We start from the raw sequence: 26,832 nt of genomic DNA, 5'->3' as shown, positions 1-26,832 counted from the left end.
GGTTATATTAGTGGTGGTCCAAAGAATTTCAATTTTTATAAATTTATTATTTGGGAAGTGATTGTATCATTAAGGAATTTTCAATTTAAAAGGATTAGGGATTTCTGAAACAATTAATTCCTCTAGTTTAAGTATTTATACCCATACCTTGAATTCCTTTATGAAAACCTGAAAAGCTAATATGCCGGGAATGCAAACTATGGGAATATCAATCAGCAATAACGACAACACATCTGTGAAAATTTCACATAACTTCTTTCTTACTTCTCTGAAATACTTTTCTTAATTCTTATAGACTGAATGTTTATGCCTCCCCAAAATTAATACGATGAAGCTCCAATCACTAATGTGATGATATGTGGAAGGTAGTTAGAGTCATGAGGGCAGGGTCCTCATGATGGCACTAGTGTCCTGATAAGAAGAGACACCAGAGAACTTGCTCTCTCTGTCTCCCCCTGCGCACAAAGCTAGGACAGGCCATGTGAGCACACAGTGAGAAGAAGCAAGCCAGGAAGAGGGCCTTCAACAGAACCTGACCATACTAGCACCCTGATCTCGTGATCTTGGACTTCCAGCTTCCAGAACTGTGAGAAAATAAATTCCGATTGTATTTTGTAAAGGCAGCTTGAGGTGATTAAAACAAAAATTTAAAGGCCTGTGAGTTATTCCAAATATTTCATGTCATGAGAATATTTTAGGTATTAGCTCTCCAAATTTTGAAACTAAGAATGTAGTTTTTAGAGTCAGAGAATCTGGGTTCAAATTATTCCTCTTCCATTTATTTTCTGTATAACCTTGGGCAAATTATTTAACTTTCAGTTCCCTCTACTTAAATTAGGGATAATCATAGTACCTATCTCATCGGATTGAAGTAAAGATTGAGTAAATATGTGTAAAATAATTAGATCAGTGCCTGGCACACAGTAAGTGCTCAATATGTATGCACTATTATCTTTTTACTTTGGCCAAATAAATTAATGTCTTTTTTGGTAGTGATATCTCATTTTCAATTATGTTGAACTACGAGTGAATAAAATTATTTTGATCAAAACAGAAACATTTATCAAGTTAACATTCATTTTCTTTAGTGTACTGTAGGATTCTAAAACTACAGGAATAATTTATTTGCAAGAATGTACGTTTGGATGAAATTCCACTTCTGAGTATACATAATTGCTGTGTAAGAAGACAAGGTTGTTAGCTTACAGTAATCCCTTTTCTAAAAGTCCAGTGCTGTGGTTTTCAGACTTTAGCATATATCAGAATCTCCTGGAGGGATTATTAAATTATAGATTCACTGGCTGCATACCAAGGTGTTCCCATTTGGTAGATCTTGGTGAGGCCTAGGAGTGTGCATTTCTTACAAGTTCCCAGGAGATGCACTGATGCTGGTGGTTTGTTGCGGAGCACAGGCTCAGGACGCACAGGCTCAGCGGCCATGGCTCACGGGCCCAGCCTATCCGCGGCATGTGGGATCTTCCCGGACCGGGGCACGAACCCACGTCCCCTGCATCAGCAGGTGGACTCTCAACCACTGCGCCACCAGGGAAGCCCTCTGGTTGCTTTTTGAAGGATGGCTCAGATGACTCCAGTCAGGCCAAAAATGATGATAGCTCAACTAAAGTAACAGGATAGAGAGGAGGAACAGTTAAAGGGAGAGAATAATAATCTAGTAGATTTGAGGGGTGAGGGAAAGGAAAAGGTAACTGAGATAGGGAACATGAGAAGAGGAGTGGGTTTTTGTGGGGACACACTAGATTTCAGTTTTAGAGGTCCCTGTAAGACACTCAGATATAAAGGTCTGAAGCTTAGGAGAGACAGCTGGTAAATAGATTTGGGAGTAATCAGTATTACAAATAGAAAAAAAAAAAAAAGTCAGGGGAGAGACTGAAATACTTCAAGAGTACACATAGAGTGAGAAGAGAACTTAGGATGGAACCCTGAGACACAGCAACATTTAAAGGATGGCCAGAGGAAAAGTCCATAAAGGAACCTGGGAGAATGGCCAGAGAAGTAAAAGGGGATCAAGGAAAGGAGAGTGTAAAGGAAGCCAAGGAAAGGGAGTGTTCCTAAAATTGGTCAGCAGAATCAAGGGTAGTTTTCAGTGGCGTGACGCCAAAGGCTTGATTACAACAGTGGGTTAAGGATATGGAAGTAAACTGGAGAGATCCTACTGTACACAACTCAAGAAGTTTGGCTGGAAGAGCAAACAGGGATTAGGCAGTGGCCAGAGGGGATGTGGGGTTTTGGAAGGTACTTGTATATGCATTTATATATAGGAGAGATTTGTGCATTCTTAAATGTTGAAGAGAAGGCACTGACAGGGAAGTGGAGTTGAATACACAGGCCAGATAGAATAAGCAATGGAATGAGGTCCCTGAGAGGTATGTAGGACCCACAGCATAATTGGTGCATTAATTTTTAGTCAAGGGAAAAAGGAAAAGAGATGGGTGTGGATGAACGGATTACATTTTAGTGCTACAGAAGGCAACTGACAAACTGTTAAGCACAAGGTCCTGTGCTAGGTTCTATAATACACTGGCAAGCAAAACTGATACTATCTCTGCCCTCATGGAGGTATTTAAAAGGAATGTGCACAGACTCTTTTTGTATATAGAGTATTAAAGGACTACTTCTAAACTCTTCTGCTGTTCAAACGGAAAAGTACTCATCTGCTTGCTTGTAAACTCATAATTTATAAAGTGGGAAAAGGCACCAGGCTTTGGTAAAAAGAATCACCAAGTGACAGGGAAAGAAGCTATAATCTCCACTAACACAGAGGAAGGCCAAAATATGCCTTATGCTGAGGATAAAAAATTCAAAAAATTATCTGAGTATTTAAAGAAAAAAATAGGAAATAGGAATATATTCTTCTGATTCACAGATGTTTATGGTAGCTTTCACTGAAAATATTGATATCCTCCATATTCAGATTTCATAAATTCTGTGATATGTAATAAAAAAGATTTAATATGTATTAGATAAGAAAATAAGACAAGAAAAAATCAAGAAGTCAAGTAGACCTCTAGTCCTATTCTGAAGGCAGACAGAACACCAACATTTCTCAAATATTTGGAACTCACTGTCCTTACTAATAAAGGGATGTTATAGAGGCAGGGAAGAAACATTAACATTGACAAATAACAGCAGATACATTTTTTGAATATTTATTGTGTATTAGGCCTCCACTGTGATTTACCTACATTAATTCCTCTAATCTTAATAAAGGTGGGAGTGTGGTAAGCAGAAAAATCATGCCCTAAAGAGGTTCACATCCTAATTCCCAGAACCTGCTAAATGTATTTCCTTATGTTGAAAATGGACTTTGCAGATGTGATTAAGGATCTTTTTTTCTCTTAAAAATATGGAACACTTCATGAATTTACATGTCATCCTTGCACAGGGGCCATGCTAATCTTCTCTGTACCCTTCCAATTTTAGTATATGTGCTGCTGAAGCAAGCATCCATGATTAAGGATCTTGAGATGGGGAGATTATCTTGGATTATCAGCGTGTGTGGGCTCAATGTAATCACAAGGGTCCTTATAAGTGAATGAGGAAGGCGAGATGGGTTAGGGTCAGTGATTGGAAGATGCTGCACTGTTGGGTTTGGAGATGGAGGAAGGGGCCATGAGCCAAGGAATGTAGGTGGCTTTAAGACATGAAAGGCAAAGGAATGGATTCTCCCCAAAGCCTCCAGAAGGAATGGAGCCCTGCAGACACCTCGATTTTAGCTCATGAAGCACAGTCAGTGTTCTGACCTCAAATGTGTAAGAATAAATCTGTGTTGTTTTAAGCCACTAATTTTATGGTTACTTTGTTAGCAGCAATAGGAAACTAATCTACGTGGGTACTATGACTTTCCCCATTATACTGATGTGGAGAAAGAGACTTAACAAGGGTTAAATAATTTCCCCAAAGTTACTGCAGATAGTTGAAGAAATTCCCATTTTACATTCTTATTTTCTCTTTGAGGTAGGAGGCAAGGTGAATTTCTAAGAACTGGAAGTTGGGATTGGCTGTAAGGGAAAATTGGGAAGAACATAAAATAGTTCTTATGAAGAATAAGAATTGCTAGCGTCATATGTAAAGTCCTTATCTCACAGTGAGGTATTTACAGAATATAAGATATGATGAATTTGCCTTAAAATAATCTAAGAGGGGCCGCAAGGGGGATAAGCAGTAGGTGGGGGCATAGGTGAAATAAGACTGGGCATATGAGGATAGTGTTAAAAGCTGGATGGTAGCATGGGCACAAGAAGTTTTATTATACTAGTGTATATTTTTATATGTATTTAAAAATTTTCCAAAAAAAGTTAAAAAATGAATTCACGGTGAAGAGCAATAAATGTCACAGAGGAAAATATCTTGAAAAAGTCATGAAGTAAGAAAACAAAAACAACTTTTAAAATAAAGCTACACTGACAGAGAACCTATCAGTGGTGCCTGAGGAAGAGTGGGATAGGGAAGGAGGTCAAGGAAAGTGGGAAGGAGGGATAGCCAAGGGGCACAAAAAAACTTTTGGATATGATATATTCATTATTTTGACATTAATTATCTATCATCTACATATCTCCATTAAGAAGGTATAGTGTATATATACATATACACTATATATGTCATAACATCAAATCGAATATATTAAATATGTGCAGTTTATTGCATGTCAATTATACTGCAATAAAGCTGTAAGAAATTAACAAACAAAATAAAGCAATACTGATAAAAATGCAAGGAGAGCTTCTTTCTGGCCCGACACGTAGAGTTTGGAAGTCATCACTGCTGTACTCACAACAAAAAAAGCTGAAGAAACTGAAAATCAACTCTGCTTTGACCCATCAGAGAACTAAGGTCATAGAGCAAACTGCTACCCTGAAAACTGGAGAGGTGGATACAGAGAATCACAGCTTACTGGGAGCAGAAGCCCAGAACCAGAAGACTGAAACTAGAGCCAGTACTGGCAGGAACACTTAAACTGTGATTGTGACATTACTGAAGAATCAGTGTGAACTAGTTTGAGAGTTCAAAACTCTGGGGGAGAAAGCGAGGCAGTCTTAGGGGAGCCACACTTTTGCAAGTTTTCCCTCCAGGAGTTCCATCAAATTCTCAAGAGGAAGATTGGGGGAAAAAACCCTCATGCTTCTAGCAAAGAGAGGAAAGTAACCAGTTAAAAATATGCCCAGAGCTCTCTGTTCTCCTTCACAACAGCTTGCCCTTAAGGAAACCTATTTTACTAGAGATTAAGTAACTTGGGATTTACCAAAAACTAATCAACAGGAGGGAAAGGAAATACCTAACTTCAGCCCCCTCTAGCCTCCCTGTTTAACTTATAGAGGAGGGCAAGCTGAGAAGCACTTTCTTCAAGCCACAGCCCACACAGGCTCACTAAAAAACTGAGACACAGGATGACAGGATGCTTCTCCTACCATAGTCTTATATCTCACCACCACATCAACTGGGCTCCTGTCTAATAATGAGATTACAGTTAAAAGAACTGCAAACCTCAGACCCATTTAAAAGGAAGTCTGTAGGGTGACACAAAGACAACAGAAGAGACAAAAGAAAGACAATAGAGGAAAATTTTGCCTCTTGACAGCATAGCTACTGCAAACAGTAACACAGTCTAACTCCTAGCAGATAAACATAAAACCTCATAGTGAAGGCTTATCTACCACAGTTCCTTTCACCCAATACATCATGTCTGGCTCTCAAGAAAAAAATTTTAAGCCATGCTAAAATGCAGAAAACAAAGTTTGAATAGACAAAGCAAGCATCAGAACCAGACTCAGATACAGCAGGGATGTTGGAATTATCAGACCAGAAATTTAATATTTAATATGATAAAGGCTCTAATGGAAAAAAGCAGAGAACATGCAAGAAAAGATTGTTAATGTAGGCAGAGAGATGGAAACTCTAAGAACGAATCAAAAGGAAATGGTAGAAATAAAAAATACCGCAATAAAAATGAAGAATGCCTTTGATGTGCTCATCAGTAGACTGGACACAGAAGATGAAAGGATCAGTAAACTTGAAGATATATCAATAGAAACCTCGAAAACTGAACTGCAAAGAGAAAAACTAATGAAAATTTGGAAAAGAATATCCATGAACAATTACACAAAGGTTACATACACAAAGGTGTAACATATGTGTTGTGGGACTACCAAAAGGAAAAGAAGAAGGGACTTCACTGGTGGTGTGGTGGTTAAGAATCCACCAGCCAATGCAGGGGACATGGGTTCAAGCCCTGGTGCAGGAAGATCCCACATGCTGCAGAGCAACTAAGCCTGTGAGCCACAACTACTGAGCCTGTGCTCTACGGCTCGTGAGCCACAACTACTGAGCCCGTGTGCCAGAAATACTGAAGCCTGCGTGCCTAGAGCCCATGCTCCACAACAACAGAAGCCACCATAATGAGAAGCCTGCGCACTGCAATGAAGAGTAGCCCCCACTTGCTGCAACTAGAGAAAGCCCATGTGCAGCAAAGAAGACCCAATGCAGCCAAAAATAAATAAATTTATTAAAAAAAAAAGGAAAAGGAGAGAAAAGATCAGAAGAAATATTTGAAGAAATAATATAAGAATTTTCCAAAATTAGTGACAGACATCAAACTGCAGATCCAGGAAGCTTAGAGAACACCAAACAGCAAAAATACCTAAAAACCTATACCTATGCATTTCATACTGAATCAGCAGAAAATCAAAGACACAGAGAAAATCCTGAAAGTAACCTGGGAAAATGAATGGGAGAAAAGGGTGTCTAGGGATCCATATAAGATTATGATACAATTAGGAATGCTCATTTGAGGTTGATGACTATGAATCACTGGTGGTGACAATATTCAGGGCTGTATATTTCTCTTTAGAAATGCCCAGTAGCTTAGATCTAGGAGTGAACAAGAAAGATAGCTGGATTAACAACCCAGGGTTGTAATTTTGCCAGGCAGGTAGAGTAAAAAGAAGAGTGCTTTATGGGAGTTAAAGGTAGTGAAGTGATGGTTGATATACGGTAGCTAAATAACGAGGTAAAGAAAACAGGTTGATACAGGTCAAGAAACAAATAGACTTAAAGTTGAATAGGTATAGTTATAATAACAAGAGTGAGAGGGCTGGAAAAATAGTTTTTGAGAGTTGATGGATGGTACTGAGATTTCAAAAGTAAAACATTTCTGGTAGATAAGGTTCACCACATGGCCACGGGAGTGAGTAGCCATAGTTGAATGAAAATGAAAGACTCTGGGGTTTTCAGCATGGAAATAAAGGAATTTGGGTGAGATTAGTTGCTGATTTGAATATTATTTCCTCTCTCCATATATCAGATAGGTTGCCTGTAGCAGGTGGGAATATATAGGCAACAGAAGAGCATTTATTCAACTCATAATTTAACTCAAGTGATAAAGAATATCATATGGTATGCACATTTTTCCTCTTAGTCTCACACTGGGTCATATCTTACATAACAGACTATGATCAAGTGGATCTGATGTCAAAACAATATGAAGAAACCTCACTTTATCATGAAATAATTTTACAAGTGGGAATACATTTGATATATAGAAAACTGGGGGAGTATAGTGTGGATTTGTTTCTTTTAGGTTGTTATAAAATTGTGATCTATGACATCAGTGGGGAAGGAAAATGATAGATGTGAAGGGCAGTTTGACAGGATCTGAACTTCAAAGAAAGTAATAAATGGATGAATGGGAGGCAGATGTATCAGCTGCAGAAAAGCCCAAAGGTGCTGGACTGTTAGGGTAATCACTGTAAGAATGTGCATGCTGCACTTTACTTACATGACTTTCTAAATGACTCTGTTCTCCATATGATAGAAGTGACTTTTAGTTTAAGATAAGGAGAAGGGGAGCATTAGTGATCTTAGAACTAAAACCTGCCTTAAGCAAACAGCCTTCCCTATCAAATTTTCTGCTAGAACTTGTGGGTAAAATGAGTGGGTTCAATTTCAACTTTTTAAAAGTTCTTTGCTTGACGAGGTAATGAAAGAGCCACATGATGGGAATATGGTCAATCAGAGAAAAGGAGAGGAACAAAGGGTCTGAATATTTCACAAACTGGGTAGACAATACCTGAACAACCAAGTTAATCTTTGGCCTCCAATTAATCAGACTTGCACTTGATTTAAAAAAATAAGCTTTATTTTTATAGCACTTTTAGATTCACAGCAAAATTAAGCGGAAGGTATAAAGAGTTCTGACATACCCTCTGCATCTCTCCTCCTCAGACTCTCCCCTATTATATCTACATTTTTATAATGATATGAAAGCAGATAGGTTTGACCAGGCACTCATATAGTTCACAGTGGATGTGGTGACACAGTCCAGACCTTCCCTTCAGGACTGAGGCAATATTCCCCGAGCTGCTCCAAGTGTTGGTTGCTGATAGCTCACAGCAGCTAGGTTCTTACCTAAAAATTGTTCTCAGCCAAAGGGAGCTGGCTTGTACAAATTATAACCCCTTCCTGGGGACTGCCTGCATGCAGTGTCTAATGCAGAATACAAAGGTATGGCCCTTTTGCTTCAATCTGGGCCATCTTAGAAAAACCAGCCTTGCTTCACATCTGATAGACCTGCTTTCCTCACTACTCCAGAAGCCTTGCTCTCAAGAATAGTCTAGATTAAATCTTTGCGCGCAAATCTCTGGGTCAGGGTCTGCTTCCACATGTCTTAAATATGGGAAGTTTCCCAACCATACATAAAACATTGATAATGAAGCAGTGCTTTAAAGGTGTAGTAAAAATATGACAATATAATCAGAACACCTAGTTCTGTGTTCTAGTTCCACTACTTAATGGCTCTATGATTTTGGATAATTTATTTCTCTGAGCCTCAAGTTTCCTCATCTTTAAATGGGGGATAATTCCTTATGTAACAAGGGTTACTATGAGGGCTCAAATTGGGATATACCAACACAAACACAAACACACACACACATGCTCATGCTTTCAAATATAATGTAATATTCTTATTATAATTTACATGAACTGGCAATTTCAAAACCTAAGCCTAATTATTTTCACATTCTGTTATTTCATGGAAACATTCCATTAGACAGCTAGCCAATATTAAGATTAAACCAAAAAAATTCATTAATTGTTTACTATATGCTTGACCCTGTGCTATGAACGAGGTATACAATGATGGCATGGTTCTTGACCTCAAAGGATTACAGCCTGGGGAGAGGCATTAAATATAAACAGATAAAGTGTGATCAAGTATTACATATGCCAAGGGACTTCCCTGGTGGTCCAGTGGTTAAGAATCTGCCTTCCAATGTAGGGGATGTGGGTTCGACCCCTGGTTGGGGAACTAAGATACCACATGCCATGGGGCAACTATGCCTGCATGCTTTAGAAAGATCCGGTGTGCTGCAACTAAGACCTGATGCAGCCAAATAATTAATAAATAAATAAATAATTAAAAAGGTATTATATATGCCAAAATGGCAGCAGTATGCCCAGAAATAGTGGGAGGTGTGTTCATTTTTCCAAGAGTATCAGAAAAGACTTCATTAAGGAAGTGAACCTTGAGGTGAGACAGTTTTTAGGAAAGGTACTTTATTCCCAGTAAACTTTACTTGAGCACTGAAGGATACTTTAATCACTTCTAAAAGTAACATCAATTTGATTTAACCTATAACAACTATTTTGTGTGTATCTATCATGCAGAGAACTTTCACAGAAATATTTACAACTGAAAGTTAAGGATACTTACTGTTATCTTACGAGGACATTCATTAGGACAGAGACCACTAAGAACTGTGGAAAAATTAAAAAAAGCCTATTATTACTGTTATAATATTAATATGCCCTATTGATTCATGGTCAAGCAAAAACCAATTCAGTTTCTTTAGATCTGAGTAAATTAAATTTCTTTTGTTCACTTTAGGCCAATATTTCAAAAGCCTTTATTAAGCAGTCAAGCTGCTGCCATTTTGTGGAATATATAGATGATATAATTAATTATGGTTATAATATCATACCTACTGTTGGTTCTATTTTCCAATTGGTTAGCTACATTCCAAGGATGACTTAGAATCTGACAGAGAATTGCCAAATGCAAACCAATTAAAATTTATACTGAAAAAAACAAAATAGAACATTTAACACTTCATATCAAACTAGACTATTTCAATTTATCTAGTCAAATTTTCTGGGTAAAAAAGTTTGGGCTCCCTTGATAACTTTTATGGAGAACATAACTATAAAATAATTGATGGGTCTATAACAAAAATAATTTAATGACATATTTATTCTATAATTACCAAAAAAGAAAAGGTTAGGATATCTGAACATTCTTTCTATAACTAACATGAATTTTGAAACATAACTACACTCATGTGAAGTAATTCCTTTATAAGAAGGCAGACTTTATGTGCTATTAAATATGCTATATGTTATAAATTTAAGGAAGACAGCTGATAATACTGTTCAGTAAGCATGAACTGTACCAATAATAATTGTGATTATTGGTTAGTTCAAATATATCTATAGGAAAATTGTTCCTTATGTTGATTTATATTTTACAAATGTGAAATGATAATCATTCTAATACAAATATTATACTTAGGCAGGGTACATAAACTGCAAAGGCATAAGAAATGAACATGACAAATTTCATCACATAAGAAGATACTTGTTTATTTACTATAGTACGTTTATATTAAATTCAACCTGAGGAAACAGTGAAATAAATGTTTCATACTTGCAAATCAGTTTTCAATGTTTAAGTTCCTTACCCCAGCATAGTGCCTAGTTATCACTCTTTTATTCTCAAACACTCCATGACCTTACTTCTCCCTCTCCTTTGTTCCTCTTCCCTCAACTCTGGGCAGACACTGGTACTTCTTTTTCACTTGTCCCCAAATGATTTTCCTAAACCTTCATTAAAACATTATCTTGCTAAACAGTATATTATTTACTCAAAAGTCTGTCTTTGTACCAGTATGTAAGCTCTGCATAGTTTTTTTTATCATTTTTTCAGGGCCTAGCCAAATGTATTTGCTCAATAAATACTTGTTAAAGGAGGGAAAAGATGGATTATTCAATAAATGGTACTGGATAACTGGCTACTTGGAGGAAAATAAAGTTAGACTTTGATTCATAACATGAAAATTACATTTGGCAAAGACACTACTAATATAAAGAACTCTTACACTACAGTGATAAAAAGACAACCCAATTAAAAAATGGGCAAAGGACCTGAACAGGTATTTTTCCAAAGATGATGCAGACATATAAAAAGCTCATGAAAAGATGCTCAGCATCATTATCATGGAAATGCTAACCAAAACCACAATGAGACGTACACAATTCACAATATCCAAGAGGTGGAAGCAACCCAAATCAATGTCCATTGGCAGATGAATGAATAAACAAAATGTGGTACACACTCACAGTGGAATATTATTCAACTTTAAAAAGGGAAGAAATCCTGTCACATGTTACAACATGGATGAACTTTGAGGACATTATGCTAAGCAAGCCAGTAATAAAAAGACAAATACTCTATGATATCACCTACATGAGGTGTCTAAACTTGTCAAATTCAAAGAAACAAAGTAGAACGGTGGTTACCAGGGGTTGACGGGAAGGGAAAAAGGGCAGTTGTTAAATGGGTACAGAGTTTCAGATCTGCAAGATGAAAAAGTTCTGGAGATCTGTTTCACAACAATGTGAATATACTTAACATCACTGAATTGTACACTTAAACATGGTTAAGATAGTAAATTTTATGTTACATGTTTTTTTAACCACACACACAAAAATGGTTAAGATTGTAAAAAAAAACAAAACAAACCCACAATGAGACACCATTTCACACCCATTAGGATGGGTATAATCAAAGAGTCAGATAAAAACAAATTTGGGTGAAGATGTGGAGAAACTGGACCCTCCTACATTTCTGGTGGGAATGTAAAATGGTCCAGCTGCTTTGGAAAACAGTCTGGCAATTTCTTAAAAAGATAAACAAAGAGTTCCTATTTAACCCAGCAATTCCACTCTTAGGTATATATCAAGAGGAATTAAAATATATGTCCACACAAAAACTTGTACATGAGTGTTCACAACAGTATTATTCATGATAGCCAAAAAGTAGAAACCATCCAAATGTCCATCAACTGATGGATAAACAAAATGTGGCAGGTATATTCATATAGTGGGATATTTGACAATTAAAAGGAATAAAGTACTGATGCTACAACACAGATGGATCTTGAAAACATTATGCTAAGTGGAAGAAGTCAGTCACAAAAGATCACATATTATATGAACCCATTTATATGAAATATTCAGGATAGACAAATCTATGGATACAGAAAGTAGTGGTTGCCTGGGGATGGGGATTGAGGGTGGTAGCTAAAGGGTACAGGGTTTCAGGATCATTGGTAGCTCTATTTTTACTTTTGTCATACTGAGTGAATTAAGTCAGAGAAAGAAATATCGTATGATATCGCTTACATGAGGAATCTAAAAAGAAATGATACAAATGAACTTATTTACAAAACAGAAACAGACTCACAGACTTAGAGAATAACTTATGGTTACGGGGTGGGGGTGATGAGGGTGAGGGGACGGGATAGTTAGGGAGTGTGGGATTGACATGTACACACTGCTATATTTAAAATGGATAGCCAACAAGAACATACTGTGTAACACAGGGAACTCTGCTTAATATTATGTAACAACTTAAATGGGAAAAGAATTTGAAAAAGAATAGATAGATACATGTATAACTGAGTCACTTTGCTGTACACCTGAAACTATCACAACATTGTTAATCAACTATACTCCAATATAAAATAAAAAGTTAAAAAAATAAAAAATAGAAAAGGGTACAGGGTTTCTTCTGTGGTGATGAAAACGTTCTACAACTGATTGTGGTCATGTTGGTACAATTCTGTAAATATACTAAAAGCTATTGAATTGTATACTTGAAACAGGCAAATGGTATGGTATGTAAATTATATCTCAATAAAGCTGTTATAAAATTTCAAAAATACCATAAAATTAAAAAAAAAACTAATGACAAGGGGCTGTGAACTTTAAAAAATATACATTACAAAGAGATACTATTGCCAATATACAAAGAGCTTCCAGATATGGGTTAGAAGATGATAATCCAATAAAAACAAAGGATATCAAGAAGCAATATCCAGAAGAGAAAAGTACAAATAATCAAAAAACCAGGAAGAAAGACACTCAACCTCACTAGGCAGGAAAAAAATCAATTTTATACCTAACAGAAAGGCAAAAAATGAAAGACCAATAAAAATGTCTGTAGGAAAAACAGAATCAAAGATAAATGACAAACTATGAAGAATATTTACAACATATATCACAAAGGATTAATTTCCCTAATATATACTATGGTACATTTATAAATCAATAAGCAAATGAAAAAGGACAAGGACCATTCATAGAAATAAAAATACAAATGGCTCTTGAACATATGGAAAGATGCTGAACTTTACTCAGTATAAGAAAAATGCAAAATAAGACAATACTTTCACTTTACAACTGGCAAAACTTAAAAAGTTTAATAATCCATTGGGTTGGTGAAGGTATTAGGAAATGTGCATTCTCCTACACTGTAAGTGGAAGTTTAAACTGATATGATTTCTATGAAGGGACACATGTTAAAAAGTTCAAAACCAGGCAGAATTAATCTAAAGTGTTGGAAATTAAATTAGTGGTTACCTGTAGGTGAACTGGGTCAGTAATGAAAAGGGTGGGCATGAGGAAGCTTCTGGTTGCTGGTATCATGTTTTTCCTGATCTGGGTGTACTTACATGTGTGCATTTACTTTGTCAAAATTTATACACCTGTGTACTTATGTACACTTTTCTGTAAGTATATTTCAATAGAGCATATTTAAAAAGTGTACAGGTATTATTTTTTAGTAATTCCATTTTTAGGAATTTATTCTATAGGCTATTCACTGTGGCGTTAATTATAATAAAAAGAGACTGAAAATAAGCTGGTATCTGTCAATAAGAAACTCATTAAATTATGTTGTATCCATACACATGATACTATTCAGTAGTTAAAATGAGGTAGCTCTAGATTATATTGTTATGGTATAATCTCCAAGATATATTGTTAAGTGGAGAAAACAAAGTCTAGAACTACCATTTATGTAAAATAAAAGCATATAAACATATGTGCTTGTATGTGTTTAAGATATCTTAGATAGACACAAAGAAGAGGTTGCTTTTGGGGAAAAGAACTGGACCACTGGGAAACATGGGTAAAAAAGCGACTTACTTTTCACTATTAGACTCTTCTGTATTTTTTCACCATTTGCATGTACTACTTATTTTAAAAACAAATTTGTTACAGAAATAAAAATTTAGAGCTCTCAGATGAATATGTGGTAAACTGGACAGTGTTATGCTGATGGGATATAAACGTCTATGACTGTTGGGAAAGGTAATTTGGCATTATCTATTAACACTAAAAACATAGCCCCTCAACTCATCAATTTCATGTATATGAAATATTGGAAACTATCTATGTGTCCACCAAGAGAGAAAATGCTAAATAAATTATGGAACATCTATAGTACTATGGAATGACATGGAACTATTAAAACAATGAGAGAGACCTGTTAAGTGCTTACATGAAAGGGTGTTTATACTCTCTTGCTAAGGTAAAAAAATAAGACAAAGGCAGATATGTTCAGTAAGATTCTATTTACAAATGTATGTGTTAGATGAATTTCATAGACATACTACTGAACAAAAGAAGTCAGACACAAAGAGTACATACCATCTGATTACATTTATATGACAGTTAGAAAAGGAAAAACTAATCTATGGTGACAGAGATCAGAACAGTGGTTATACTTTTGCAGGGGAACATGAAGGACCCTTCTGGGGTACTGGAAATATTTTATCTTGATTGGAGTGTGGCTACAAGGGAGTATACCTATGTAAAATCTCACCAAGCTATACGCTTTAACCTTATTTTCTTTGTACACCCATTGCTACAACTTTCTTTCTACTGTCTTATCAGCTCACACCTGGATGACTGGTGTATTCCAGTGGTTACCCTCAGCCTGACCTCTCAGGTCAGAACACCTATTTCTTTTGATGAACCTCTATTTTTTTCTTCTGAACATTGCTGCAAAATCCATCTTCTTAAACTACACATTTGATCATAGACTCTCTTTGATGAAGAGAGTAAACAGTAAGTGTAATGGTAAGTTTTATGTGTCAACTTGGCTGGGTCATGAGGTGCCCAGATATTTGGTTAAATATTATTCTAGGTGTTTCTGTGAGGGTGTTTTTGGATAAGATCAACATTTAATCAGTAAACTGAGTAAAACAGATTGCTCTTCATAAAGTGTGTGGGCCTCATCTAACCAGTAGAAGGCCTGAAGAGAACAAAAGCCAGACCCTCTCTTGAGTAAGAATTCTCCTGTCTGATGGCCCTCAAACTAGAACATTAGCTTTTCCTGCCTGATGAACTGGACATCAGTTCTTCCTGGTTCTACAACTGCCTGCTGGCCTTTTGACTCAAACTTGGACATTGGCTCTGCAGATTTTGTACTTGCCAGCCTCTGTAACTGCATGAATTAATTCCTTGTAATAAATCTCTCTCTCTCTTTCTTTTTCTCTGTATTCTATTGGTGCTGCTTCTCTGGAGAATCCTGACTAATTCAGTAAGTATCTGCAGTTATTGTATCACAATGATTGATTTGCGGATACTGAAAAATCCTTGCATCCTTGGGATAAATCCCACTTGATCATGGTGTATGATTCTTTTAATGTATTGTTGGATTCGAATTGCTTGTATTTTGCTGAGGATTTTTGCATCTATGCTCATCAGTGATATTGGCCTGTAATTATCTTTTTTTAGTGGTATCTTTGTCTGGTTTTGGTATCAGGGTGATGGTGGCCTCATAGAATGAGTTTGGGAGTCTTCCTTCCTCTGCAATTTTTTTAGCCCATGTATTCTTAAAGATATTTAAAGTATAAAACCTTGGCTTCTAGCTTTGTGATTCACTTTACATTAGCTACTTTATACAAATGCCAAAACCAAAAAACTGCAATAATTGTGCATAAATACTGTAACACCAAACCAATGTGCAGGTTGGGACAAGGCTGAGTAGAATAAAGCCAAAGCTATAAAGGTCAATACTGTATAATGGTTTTAGTAGCATTTAAAATGAAAAATCCTTGCCTGGATTATGGGTGACTGTTCACATTCAGTCTCTGAAAATGTCTTTAGTTTTTGTTTAAGACACATGAATCCTAAGCAAATATTATAATCAAATATCACGTGTAAAATAAAGACCCCCATCCTACCCATTCTTGTCATTTAGACATTATTTTAGACTCTATATGGAAAACTTCTTTTGTCTGTTATTGATTACCTACCTTTCATTCATTATTTTTTAAATTAAAAAATCCTATGCTTAATAAAATATATTTTAAGACATACCAGTACTCAGAAAATATATTAGCCTATGTACAACTTTCTGAAAATCTCTTGAGGAAGCATTCCATCAAAATAAATAGGAATTCGAGTCAATAAAGGTAAAGATGTGGTATATATGTAAAGGGTGACAATAAAGCTAGTAAAACTTGTTAAGTTTAAATAATCATTGGTAACACGGTTGTAACTGTTACCAAATCAGTCATCCAGAAATAAACTTCCACAGTATTTCAACAAAATCTGGAAGAAGGCAGGGGAATAAAAGCTTTTGAAAGGTCTCATCTTATTTGGGTAGTGAAAGGTGAAGATACTGTTACAATTTTAAAAATCCAAGGAAATATAGGTTCACATATGTTTGTTAGAAATCTGCGTTAAGTACTAGTAGAATCAGAATGCAGAACCTCTAATGTATCTGACAGGAATAAGAGAAACAAATTAGAGCTAGGAGCTAGTTCTGATTCAGGGGAGCTAGGGAACCCCTCCAATTCCACAACACACAGAGTCCCCTGTGTGAAGAGCATTCTGTAGATCTGTGGTGTTGTGGGAATCAGTGAGGGAACAGGCAGAAGTATAGCATTACCTTTCCCTAGCCACACACAGAAGCTTAGGTACCCGAATTTCCTTAACTGAGACAGTGACATTTAACATAGGCTGGTTTGAGCATTAGAGTAACAGTTACTTTAGAGCAAAATCAACTCTGGACATTGTAGATGGCTTTGAAAGGGTAACTATATACTAGTAACTGTCTGCTTAAGGAAAACAAGTAACAGTCAAAGGAAAGAGTGGAAGAGCATCTCAAGACAACTAGAAGGTTATTTTTCACAAATAATTGCTCTAAATTATCTCATTACCCATGACCTTTCTATAAAGCATGTTATTAACATTTATGTTAATATCCATAAGTGCAAAGTTATCTTGCTTTCTAAAACTAAAACTTCCTACATCAAATTGGCTATCTCTGGGTCTGAGCTTGGTAATGTTTGGAGAAAACTTTCCTTGGGATACTGTTAAGGTGATGGCAGTGCTACCCAGTGATACCCATCCTTGACTTAGGTTAGGAAGTTACAGGCCACAGACTCTCAAGAGACTCTTGGGTTTTTAAAATTTTTACGTGTAATTTTTCAAACATAAACAAAATTTTTATGTTGCCTGGATTATGTATGAATCCCACTCATACTTCACATAACTTCAACTGTCAACAACACATGGCCAAAGTCATTTCACCTATACTCCATTTCCCACTTGCCTGGATTAAAGAAAAACCTCAGATACGTCATTTCATTTTCAAGTAGTTTGTTGTATCACTACTTGATTCTTTAAAGAAGCTTACTTTTTCTTGAGAAGCTCTGAAATAGCCAAATAATACCCCCTTCAGAATCATAAAGAACAGGAGACAGTCATATGGATTAAAAGTACAGAAATGGTTAGACTCATAATACCAGTATTGTGTGGCTACAGTAGTAATGAAGACGGGGAAATACTCTTAGTTCATTCAAATAAGAGTGAATTTGCTGGTTAGAAAAGAAAATTACATTTTCTGTCATTTTCATTTCTCAAAATAAATCTCTCAACACTCATTCATTATTCTGTCGCTTTTCTGTGTTCAGCTATTTATGACCGCTTCAAAACTGTAATAAATATTTATACAAAATACTGTGTCATTTCATTCACAAATGAACAGATATGGCTGTCTTGATGTCAACTATGATAACAGTGACACAAAAACAGTTGCCTTTCAACATTAATTCATGATAGAACTCTCAGCAAACTATAAATAGGGGAAACTTCCTTAATACAATACGGAGCATTTCCAAAAAGCTAATATCATTCTTAATGGTGAAAGATGGAATGCTTTCTCCCTAAAATCAGAAACAAGGCAAGGATGTCCACTCTCACCAATCTTATTCAACATATCAATAGCAATGGAAATTCTACCTAGAAGAAGAAAAAGAAAAAAAAAAGGGCACAGATTGGAAAGGAAGAAATAAAACTGTCCCTCTTTGCAAATGACATGATTTTGTATGTAGAAAATCCCACAGAATCTAAAAAAACCCTCCTGGAACTAATAAGTGAGTTCAGCAAGGGTGCAGTATACAAGATCATCAAACAAAAATCAATTGTATTTCAATACACTAAAAACAAACATGTGGAAACTAAACTTAAAAACACAATAACATTTATAATCACATCAAAGAAAATAAAATACTTAGGCATACACTTAACAAAACATGTACAGGATCTCTACGATGAACATAAGTGTTAGGTGGAGGAGATGGTAGATAGCTTGCATGGTTGGGAACAGGTAACAGTGAACAAATAGGTAACTATACTGAGGAAAATGGGAGTTTGAGAAGATGTCTACAAACAGAAAAGATTAGAAGGAACCCTTGAAATGTTGTGTTGGATTAGAAATGGAAGTAATGATATGAATTCATTGTTATATAATATATATAAAATAGTTTTAGGTATGTATATACAAATATATGTGTTGTATACACATATACACATATACAAATATATGTATATATGTGTCGTGTATGTGTGATACATTACCTGTATTTCTTAGTTCTGTCCATTGAGAAAACTTAGAAGAAATAACAGCCCAGTAGCAATGAGCACACTGAGCACCCAGAACTGGGTTTTAAAATACCATCCTCTACTCAAAGGAACCAGGGCTCCTTGAAGAAAGAGATCAGATTCTAGACTTAGGGCAAGGGAGGTAAAAGATGCACCTGGAATATCTTGTTTTGCCAGAGCACATGTCAAAAAGATAAAGGAGCCAGTCTGAAGGAGCTCCTACTGCCCTCACTGGGAACAATTTTAACATTAAAAGAAACGATATTATTTATTGAATAAAATACAAATACACAGATCTATACTGATAAATGAGATAAGGGAAAGATCTTCCTTAGAGTAGAATGCCAACCAAAAAATGCAGGGGTGTTGGAAATAGAATCACTCTTTGACACCTATCAAATAGATGCTTGATTCAGGCAGGAGCTATCAATGGACTCTAAGGCTGGTAGGTAGAAATTTGATATGGAAAAGTCTATTAAAGTAATATCAGAATACCCCTCCACAAAGTACTAATCAATGACAAAGGGGGAAATAGTGAATTTAAGGTGGGGAAACCTAGTAGTCATCAAGATGACCAGACGATCAAGGTTATCACCAGGGTGGCAGGACAGGTCAACATCACGTGCTTACTGATTTGATGTACTGAGAGGCCACAGCATTGGTTCCACTAAATTCCATGTAGTGGAGTTTCTGCAAAGAATGTGTAGCCTGAGCTGGGTAAGGAAGAAACAGGATTATCCTACAGAATGTAAGGCCTGTATTCTTTAAAACTGATAAGGACATGAAAAGGAACTATTCCAGATTGGAGAAGATGTGACAGTAGGTATTCCTCGACAGACTTCTGGGTCAGAAAGAAAGAAGCCATTGTTGGGACAGTTGGCAAAATTTGAACAGGGTGGTACTGTTGTATTGAAGCTGATCATCTGCTTTGGAGAGTTGTACATATGTTATGTAGGAGCATGTTTTACTCTTTGGAAAATGTGTTGACAGAGAGAATACAAAATTAAATGTTATAAATCTCAGAAAGATCCTTTTTGACCCACCTCCTAGAGAAATGGAAATAGAAACAAAAATAAACAAATGGGACGTAATGAAACTTAAAAGCTTTTGCACAGCAAAGGAAACCATAAACATGATGCAAAGACAACCCTCAGAATGGGAGAAAATATTTCCAAATGAAGCACTGACAAAGGATTAATCTCCAAAATTTACAAGCAGCTCATGCAGCTCAATATCAAAAAAACAAACATCCTAATCCAAAAATGGGCAGAAGACCTAAATAGACATTTCTCCAGAGAAGATATACAGATAGCCAACAAACACATGAAAGAATGCTCAACATCATTAATCATTACAGAAATGCAAATCAAAACTATAATGAGATATCACCTCACACCAGTCAGAATGGCCATCATCAAAAAATCTACAAATGATAAATGCTGGAGAAAAGGGAACCCTCTTGCACTGTTGGTGGGAATGTAAATTGATACAGCCACTATGGAGAACAGTATGGAGGTTCCTTAAAAAACTAAAAATAGAACTACCATATGACCCAGCAATCCCACTACTGGGCATATAACCTGAGAAAATCATAATTCAAAAGGAGTCATGTACCACAATGTTCACTGCATCTCTATATACAACAGCCAGGACATGGAAGCAACCTAAGTGTCCATCGACAGAAAAATGGATAAAGAATATGTGGCATGTATATACAATGGAATATTACTCAGCCATAAAAAGATATGAAATTGAGTTATTTGTAGTGAGGTGGATGGACCTAGAGTCTGTCGTACAGAGTGAAGTAAGCCAGAAAGAGAAAAACAAATACTGTATGCTAACCCATATATATGGAATCTAAAAAAAAAAATAGGTCATGAAGAACCTAGGGGTAGGATGGGAATAAAGACACAGACCTACAAGAGAATGGACTAGAGGACATGGGGAGGGGGAAGGGTAAGCTGTGACAAAGTGAGAGAGTGGCATGGACATATATACACTACCAAATGTAAAACCGATAGCTAGTGGGAAGCAGCTGCATAGCACAGGGAGATCAGCTTGGTACTTTGTGACCACCTAGAGGGGTGGGATAGGGAGTGTGGAAGGGAGGGAGACGCAGGAGGGAAGAGATATGGGGATATATGTATATGTATAGCTGATTCACTTTGTTATAAAGCAGAAACTAACACACCATTGTAAAGCAATTATACTCCAATAAGGATGTTAAAAAAAATTAAACGTTAATATTTAATAGTAATAATAAAACATATAAAACAAATACTCACCAATGACTTTAACAAAATAAGCATCTGCTTCAAAGTTATTTTTTAGTGTATGGATGGCAAAATCATTCTTTGTATATCCTTTACTTAGTACTACAATGTCCAAGATTCCCTGGAAAAAACATAAAAATGGTAAGAACTACTAGACTGAATGAAAAAAATGATGAAAATGCATGATATGTTTACCATGTAAATATAAACCTTATTTATTCAACTTGATGTTTAAAATAAAAATATTAAAAATATAAAAACTTGAATATTAAAATATAAATAAAATGAAAAACATCTATAATTTTAATCCCTGAAAATAACTGTTAGCATTTTGTACTTCCTTCCAGTCATATCTGCATGAATTTTTAAAGGTCTGTGATATGGAGTACCGAAGTGTTTCCAATCATCAGAGAAAGAAGGTACCTTTTCATCTGCCCTGGCCCCCATTATTTTTTTTTCCTAAAAAAGTGGGAAGCTTTGCTAATTTTATTGGGGGTAAAAAAAGTGTGTTCATTAAAATTTCCATTCTGCTGACTCTTAATGAGGTTGATCATTTATCATATCTTTTCATATGTTAGCTACTTGTGTTTTTTCTGTAAATTGCCTTAATCATGTTCTGTTTTTCCAGTGGGAGTTTCTGGTGACTTGTATCAGTTTGAACAAACCTTTCTACGTTAAGAATATTAATTATTTAATTCTTTCATAGCTAATTTATTTCCCAGATTTAAACACAATTTTAAATTTCATTTATGATATTTTTATGTACAGAAATTAATTGATTTGTAGTTAATTCTCTTGATTTTCCCTCTTACGATATTTTTACCAATTACTTTCATGCTTGGAAATTGCTTATGAAAAGTGAACGAACACAAGATTTGGTAGCAGAGAGACAGAGGAAAATAAGGACTTGGATAATTCATATAATTGAGAATTAGCCTCTTATAAAAAAAAAAAACAAACCAACCAACCGGGCTTAGGGTTGGACATAATGTCTTGATGGAGATTTAACGTTTTAAAATAATCAAATTGTTTTACAAGGATATACTGTGACATATTAACTCTGGAATTTAACACATTTTTTTCAGAATTTATTATTTTTCTGAGTGATAAACTGGCTTACTTTTAAAGAACAAAACAGCTTGGGAGATTCTATTTTCCCTCAACAATGCCCAGAAGCACTTGATAAACTGGTTTTTGACATTAGAAAGAAGAAAACCAGGGCCCTGAGCGCCTTTCCCAGGCCACCTGGCAACTGAAGACAGTCACAAGAATCTGTAGCAATAGATGCCAACTCTAGTTCACTAGGTTAAGAGAGAGTACACACTGAACCCATTCTTCTGTGATCTTGTGCGGGTTTAAGGGTCTGTTATCTGTTGGCTGTTCTTTTCTCTACTCGTGCACATGCACAATTGCTGTGAGCATGATTCTCTAGTGGTTTAATCTGAACAAGCATAAAATGAGATAAAAGCATTTTCGTATTTCACTGTACTAATCAGTCAGTGGTGTCAATAAATGTGTTCCCTCTGTCATTTAACATTAAAAGGAGCTTTCTTTAATTAACTCATTTGCTTTCATAATCTCATCTACATTTTCTGGTCAAACAGGGTGAAAGTGGATGGCAATTAGATTCCAAACACACAGAAGAGCTCTGAACTCACATCTTCGTAAATATCAAAGAAGGTGGCAACCACTGCATCTCTGATTTGGTTTAGGTCCATCAGCTCCCAGTAGACTTTAAACATACGACGCGCCCCCTCACAGCTTGCATTATTACAAGGGACATTCTCCAGTAAAAAGGCCTGCTGATTGCTGTGAGACAAAGGCAATGGCATTTAGTCAATATAACATATCAATGCTGAGTAGCATCAGCTATGCTGTATTTTACTAGAATCAAAGAGATGGTAAATGGTATACACTTAAGTAATATGAAAAAAATCCCTACATCTTACTAATTATTGTCCTGAGTCATAAAAAACTTAAATTGTTGGCTATTGTTTTTCAGCCTTTGGCAAAAATCCTGAGGTTAGTCAGTTGTTGGCCTCTCTCTCCTCTTTCGTGATTTCCAAGTCCATCTCTCCGCCCTTCCTTGCTGCTCCACAGCCATCGACCCTGTGTTTCATTACTGAGTTCCTGGACACTGTCATCATCCCTTTAGATTTGTATAACTCCTTAGGTAAAAACCTGCATTTTAAATAGAGATTCCTGACATCCCCAAGTCTTGTAAACCCAAAGCAGTAAATCTACAATGATACAATTTGAGCTTCCCAAACGGACAGTAGAGTAGATATTGCTGAGTACCTCTCAGATAAAAGATAGAAAAAAAAAAGTGTTGTACTTTGCATAGCTATGAAGTCCTCCCTTTTGAATCCTACTCTATAGGCAAAGTGGTGATGAGTTTAGATTTTGGAACCAGATTACCTGGATTCAAATTCTGGCTCTGTCATTTAGCAGTTACGTGACCTTAAACAAGTTATTTAACCTCCTGAAGACTCAGATCCTTATTTGTAAACTGAGTAACATGAGTACTTAAAGAACTGTTGTAAAAAAGAAATGAAATACCGAGTGCAAAATACTTAGAACAATTCCTGTCATTCACTTAGATCTTCGTAAAAGTGTATTATCATCACTCTTACTTATGTAGTGCAACACCATGCCATGTAAAAATATTTTCTTTAAATACAGAAGTAACTTTTGTAAATGGTGTGATTTGATGTAATGGCTCCTATTTATAGGCATTTTCTAATATTTACATTCCTTCAGGTCCCTCTATGTTACATAGAAAATAATAAGCTAAAAAGCTTAAATTTTATTACTGCTCAATTTTCTCTAATAATTATTTTAAATAAAACTAAAGACAGATTTCTTTTTTTCCATATGAAAATATTACTTTGGGTCTGGGCAATTTGGAAAAGAAAAAAGTTCTATTATAAGAAAGGTAAATTTTTCAGTGTTCAATAGAGTAAGGAAACATGCAAAATATTCAATTTACTTGATGTACTTGACATATGATTAGCTTCACATTATTTTTCTAGATAAAAAATTCCAACAGAAATAGTTTAAACTCCCAGATTATAACATTTACATGGAAAACTTTGAGGTGGCTTTGATCAAGGCCTAACATATAATAGTGTTATTCCACTAGAAGGAATAATGATTTCTTCTTTGTCTCCTGTCTAATAACTGATTTTAAAATTCTAATTTGTAATACTTTTTCCAGGTAATTTACCCATCCTAACTTTGTAGCTAAACAATTTTACTAGATATTTCACAGAAATGAAGAACACTCTATTTTGTTATTAGATTATACTAAAACATGAGAACCAGTGATAAAGGTGGCCTTTCTTTTTTTTTTTTGGCTATGCCATGCAGCTTGTGAGATCTTAGTTCCTTGACGAGGGATCAAACCTGGGCCCACAGCGGTGAAAGCACTGAGTCTTAACCACTGGACCGCCAGGGAATTCCCAAGGCAGCCCTCTATAATGTTTTATAACCAATGCACCACACTGGCGACGTTTTGAGTGATAATTTGCCACTGGTTTCCCTTTTCACAACAGGGATGAAAGGATTTCATTATTGTATTATAACTCTGGGCACAATTTCAAATACACAACATAAGCTACAACAAAAACTCTAACTGCAGTTGCATAATTTGTCATTTTAATTTTTGATATGAGTTTGTAAAGATTATAAATGCCATGCACCATGGTTTTTGTCTGAATTCTCACTAAACAGGTTAGTCTTATACTCTGGAACATGGGGTCTATAAAATTTCAGTTCTTTTAAACTCCACTGAGCCCTACAGGTAGAGCCCAACAATCTTAACTATAAAAAAAAAATTCCATTTAAACCCAGGAAGAAAGAATTCTGATTCATTCGGTTTGGAAACCCTTGGGGAGAAACAGTCTTGCTTCTTTTGAGTCAACTGCTCTATGTGTTTTTGGCAATTACAACCGATATAACTTTTAAAAAACATTTTTTTTTCAAAACTATTGCAAAAGTTATTATAAAATTCAAGTAATAGAGACATTTAAAAAGTTGAACTCCTCCTTTCCAGGGAAAATCACTGTTAACAACTTGGTGTGCATCTTTCCAAACCTTCTTCTGGGAACATACAAATATTTAAGTATATATATCCTTCAAAAAAAACCACAAAACAAACCCAGTTGGGTTCTACTATACATATTATTCTGCAACTTTTTTCTTTCCACTCAATAACATAGCATACACATGGGGAAAAGGGATACAACCTGAATGAGGACTTCTGAAATCTATTTTGAAAATTCCCACCAGAGAAGTTGTACCAATTTATATCCCCCAGCAGCAGCCCATCAAACTGCCTGTTTCCCACATGCCCATTCCTTTCAATGCTTACTCCATTATACAGCTATGCCATCATTCGTTTTAACACCCTGCTATTGATAATCAGGTTGTCTTCAATTGTTCCCCATTACACACACACACACACACACACACACACACACACACACACACGTAATTTTTCCTTGAGAATTTGTATAAGGATTTCCAAATGAAGTCATCTGGTCAAAGGATATGCGTATTTTAAATGTGAATAGGTAAAGCTAAATGGCCTTCTAAAAAAATGTACCAATTTATACCTCTAGTATATCCTTCTTCATATCTTGCCAATATTAGTAACACTGCTTCTTATTTTTGCCAATTGGGTAGCTTAAAAATTATCTCATTCTCCTGATTATATGAGAGAAGCTGAGTATTACTTTTATGTTTATTATCTATTCATATTTCTTCTAAGAATTGGCACTTAAATTTTTTCAATTATTGGTTTTTAGATCTCTGATTGTTAAGGACATTAGCCCCTACCTGTTATTCTCATATTCTTATTTGCAAAATGTGTGTAAAAACAGTACAGAAATAGATACACAGATGTAGAGAACAAACTTATGGATACCAAGCAGGGGGAAGGGAGTGGGTGGGATGAACTGGGAGATTGGGATTGACATATATACACTACTATGTATAAAATAGATAACTAATGAGAATCTACTGTATAGCCCAGGGAACTCTACTCAATGCTCTGTGGTGACCTAAACAGGAAGGAAATAAAAAAAAGAGGGGATATATGTATATGTATAACTGATTCTCTTTTGCTGTACAGCAGAAACTAACACAACATTGTAAAGCAACTATACTCCAATAAAAATTAAAAAAAATAACCCAACGGTACATTACCTCAAATAGCTGTTTTAAGGATTAAATGAGAAAATACATGGTAAATGGTTTAATGTAGTGCCCAGTACATAGCACAACACACTTTCAATATCTGCTGTTATTATTATATGTGCTGTTATTATTACTCTGATATGTTATAAACAGTTCACCCCAGCCTTTTATTGTTTTTAAAATGTATGGTTTCTTTCACTAAAAGGTTAATAATACTTATATACTCATTTATGTCAGTATTTTTCTCATGCTCTATAAGAAATGTTAAAGGAAGTCCATCAGGCAGATGGAAATAACACCAGATGGAGTATCTGCACTTACACGAAGG

At 35.6% G+C, this 26,832-nt stretch overlaps 1 protein-coding gene across 1 annotated transcript in view; it reads right to left on the bottom strand.

Annotated features, from left to right (window-relative positions):
• The window catches only part of ITFG1 (integrin alpha FG-GAP repeat containing 1), a 236,527-nt gene that overhangs the window by 47,664 nt on the left and 162,031 nt on the right, over positions 1 to 26,832 (bottom strand). The window contains exons 11-13 of the mRNA XM_079906277.1: positions 22,964 to 23,114; positions 21,318 to 21,426; positions 9,728 to 9,771 (exon numbers count right to left, since the gene is read on the bottom strand). Coding sequence (XP_079762403.1) covers positions 9,728 to 9,771; positions 21,318 to 21,426; positions 22,964 to 23,114 — 304 coding nt within the window. The remainder of the gene's footprint in view (positions 1 to 9,727; positions 9,772 to 21,317; positions 21,427 to 22,963; positions 23,115 to 26,832) is intronic.

Source organism: Stenella coeruleoalba (assembly GCF_951394435.1).
Source record: "Stenella coeruleoalba genome assembly, chromosome: 20".
Classification (NCBI taxonomy): domain Eukaryota; kingdom Metazoa; phylum Chordata; class Mammalia; order Artiodactyla; family Delphinidae; genus Stenella; species Stenella coeruleoalba.
Note: the sequence above shows the minus strand (reverse complement) of the source record. Positions and strands in the feature narration are given on the sequence as shown.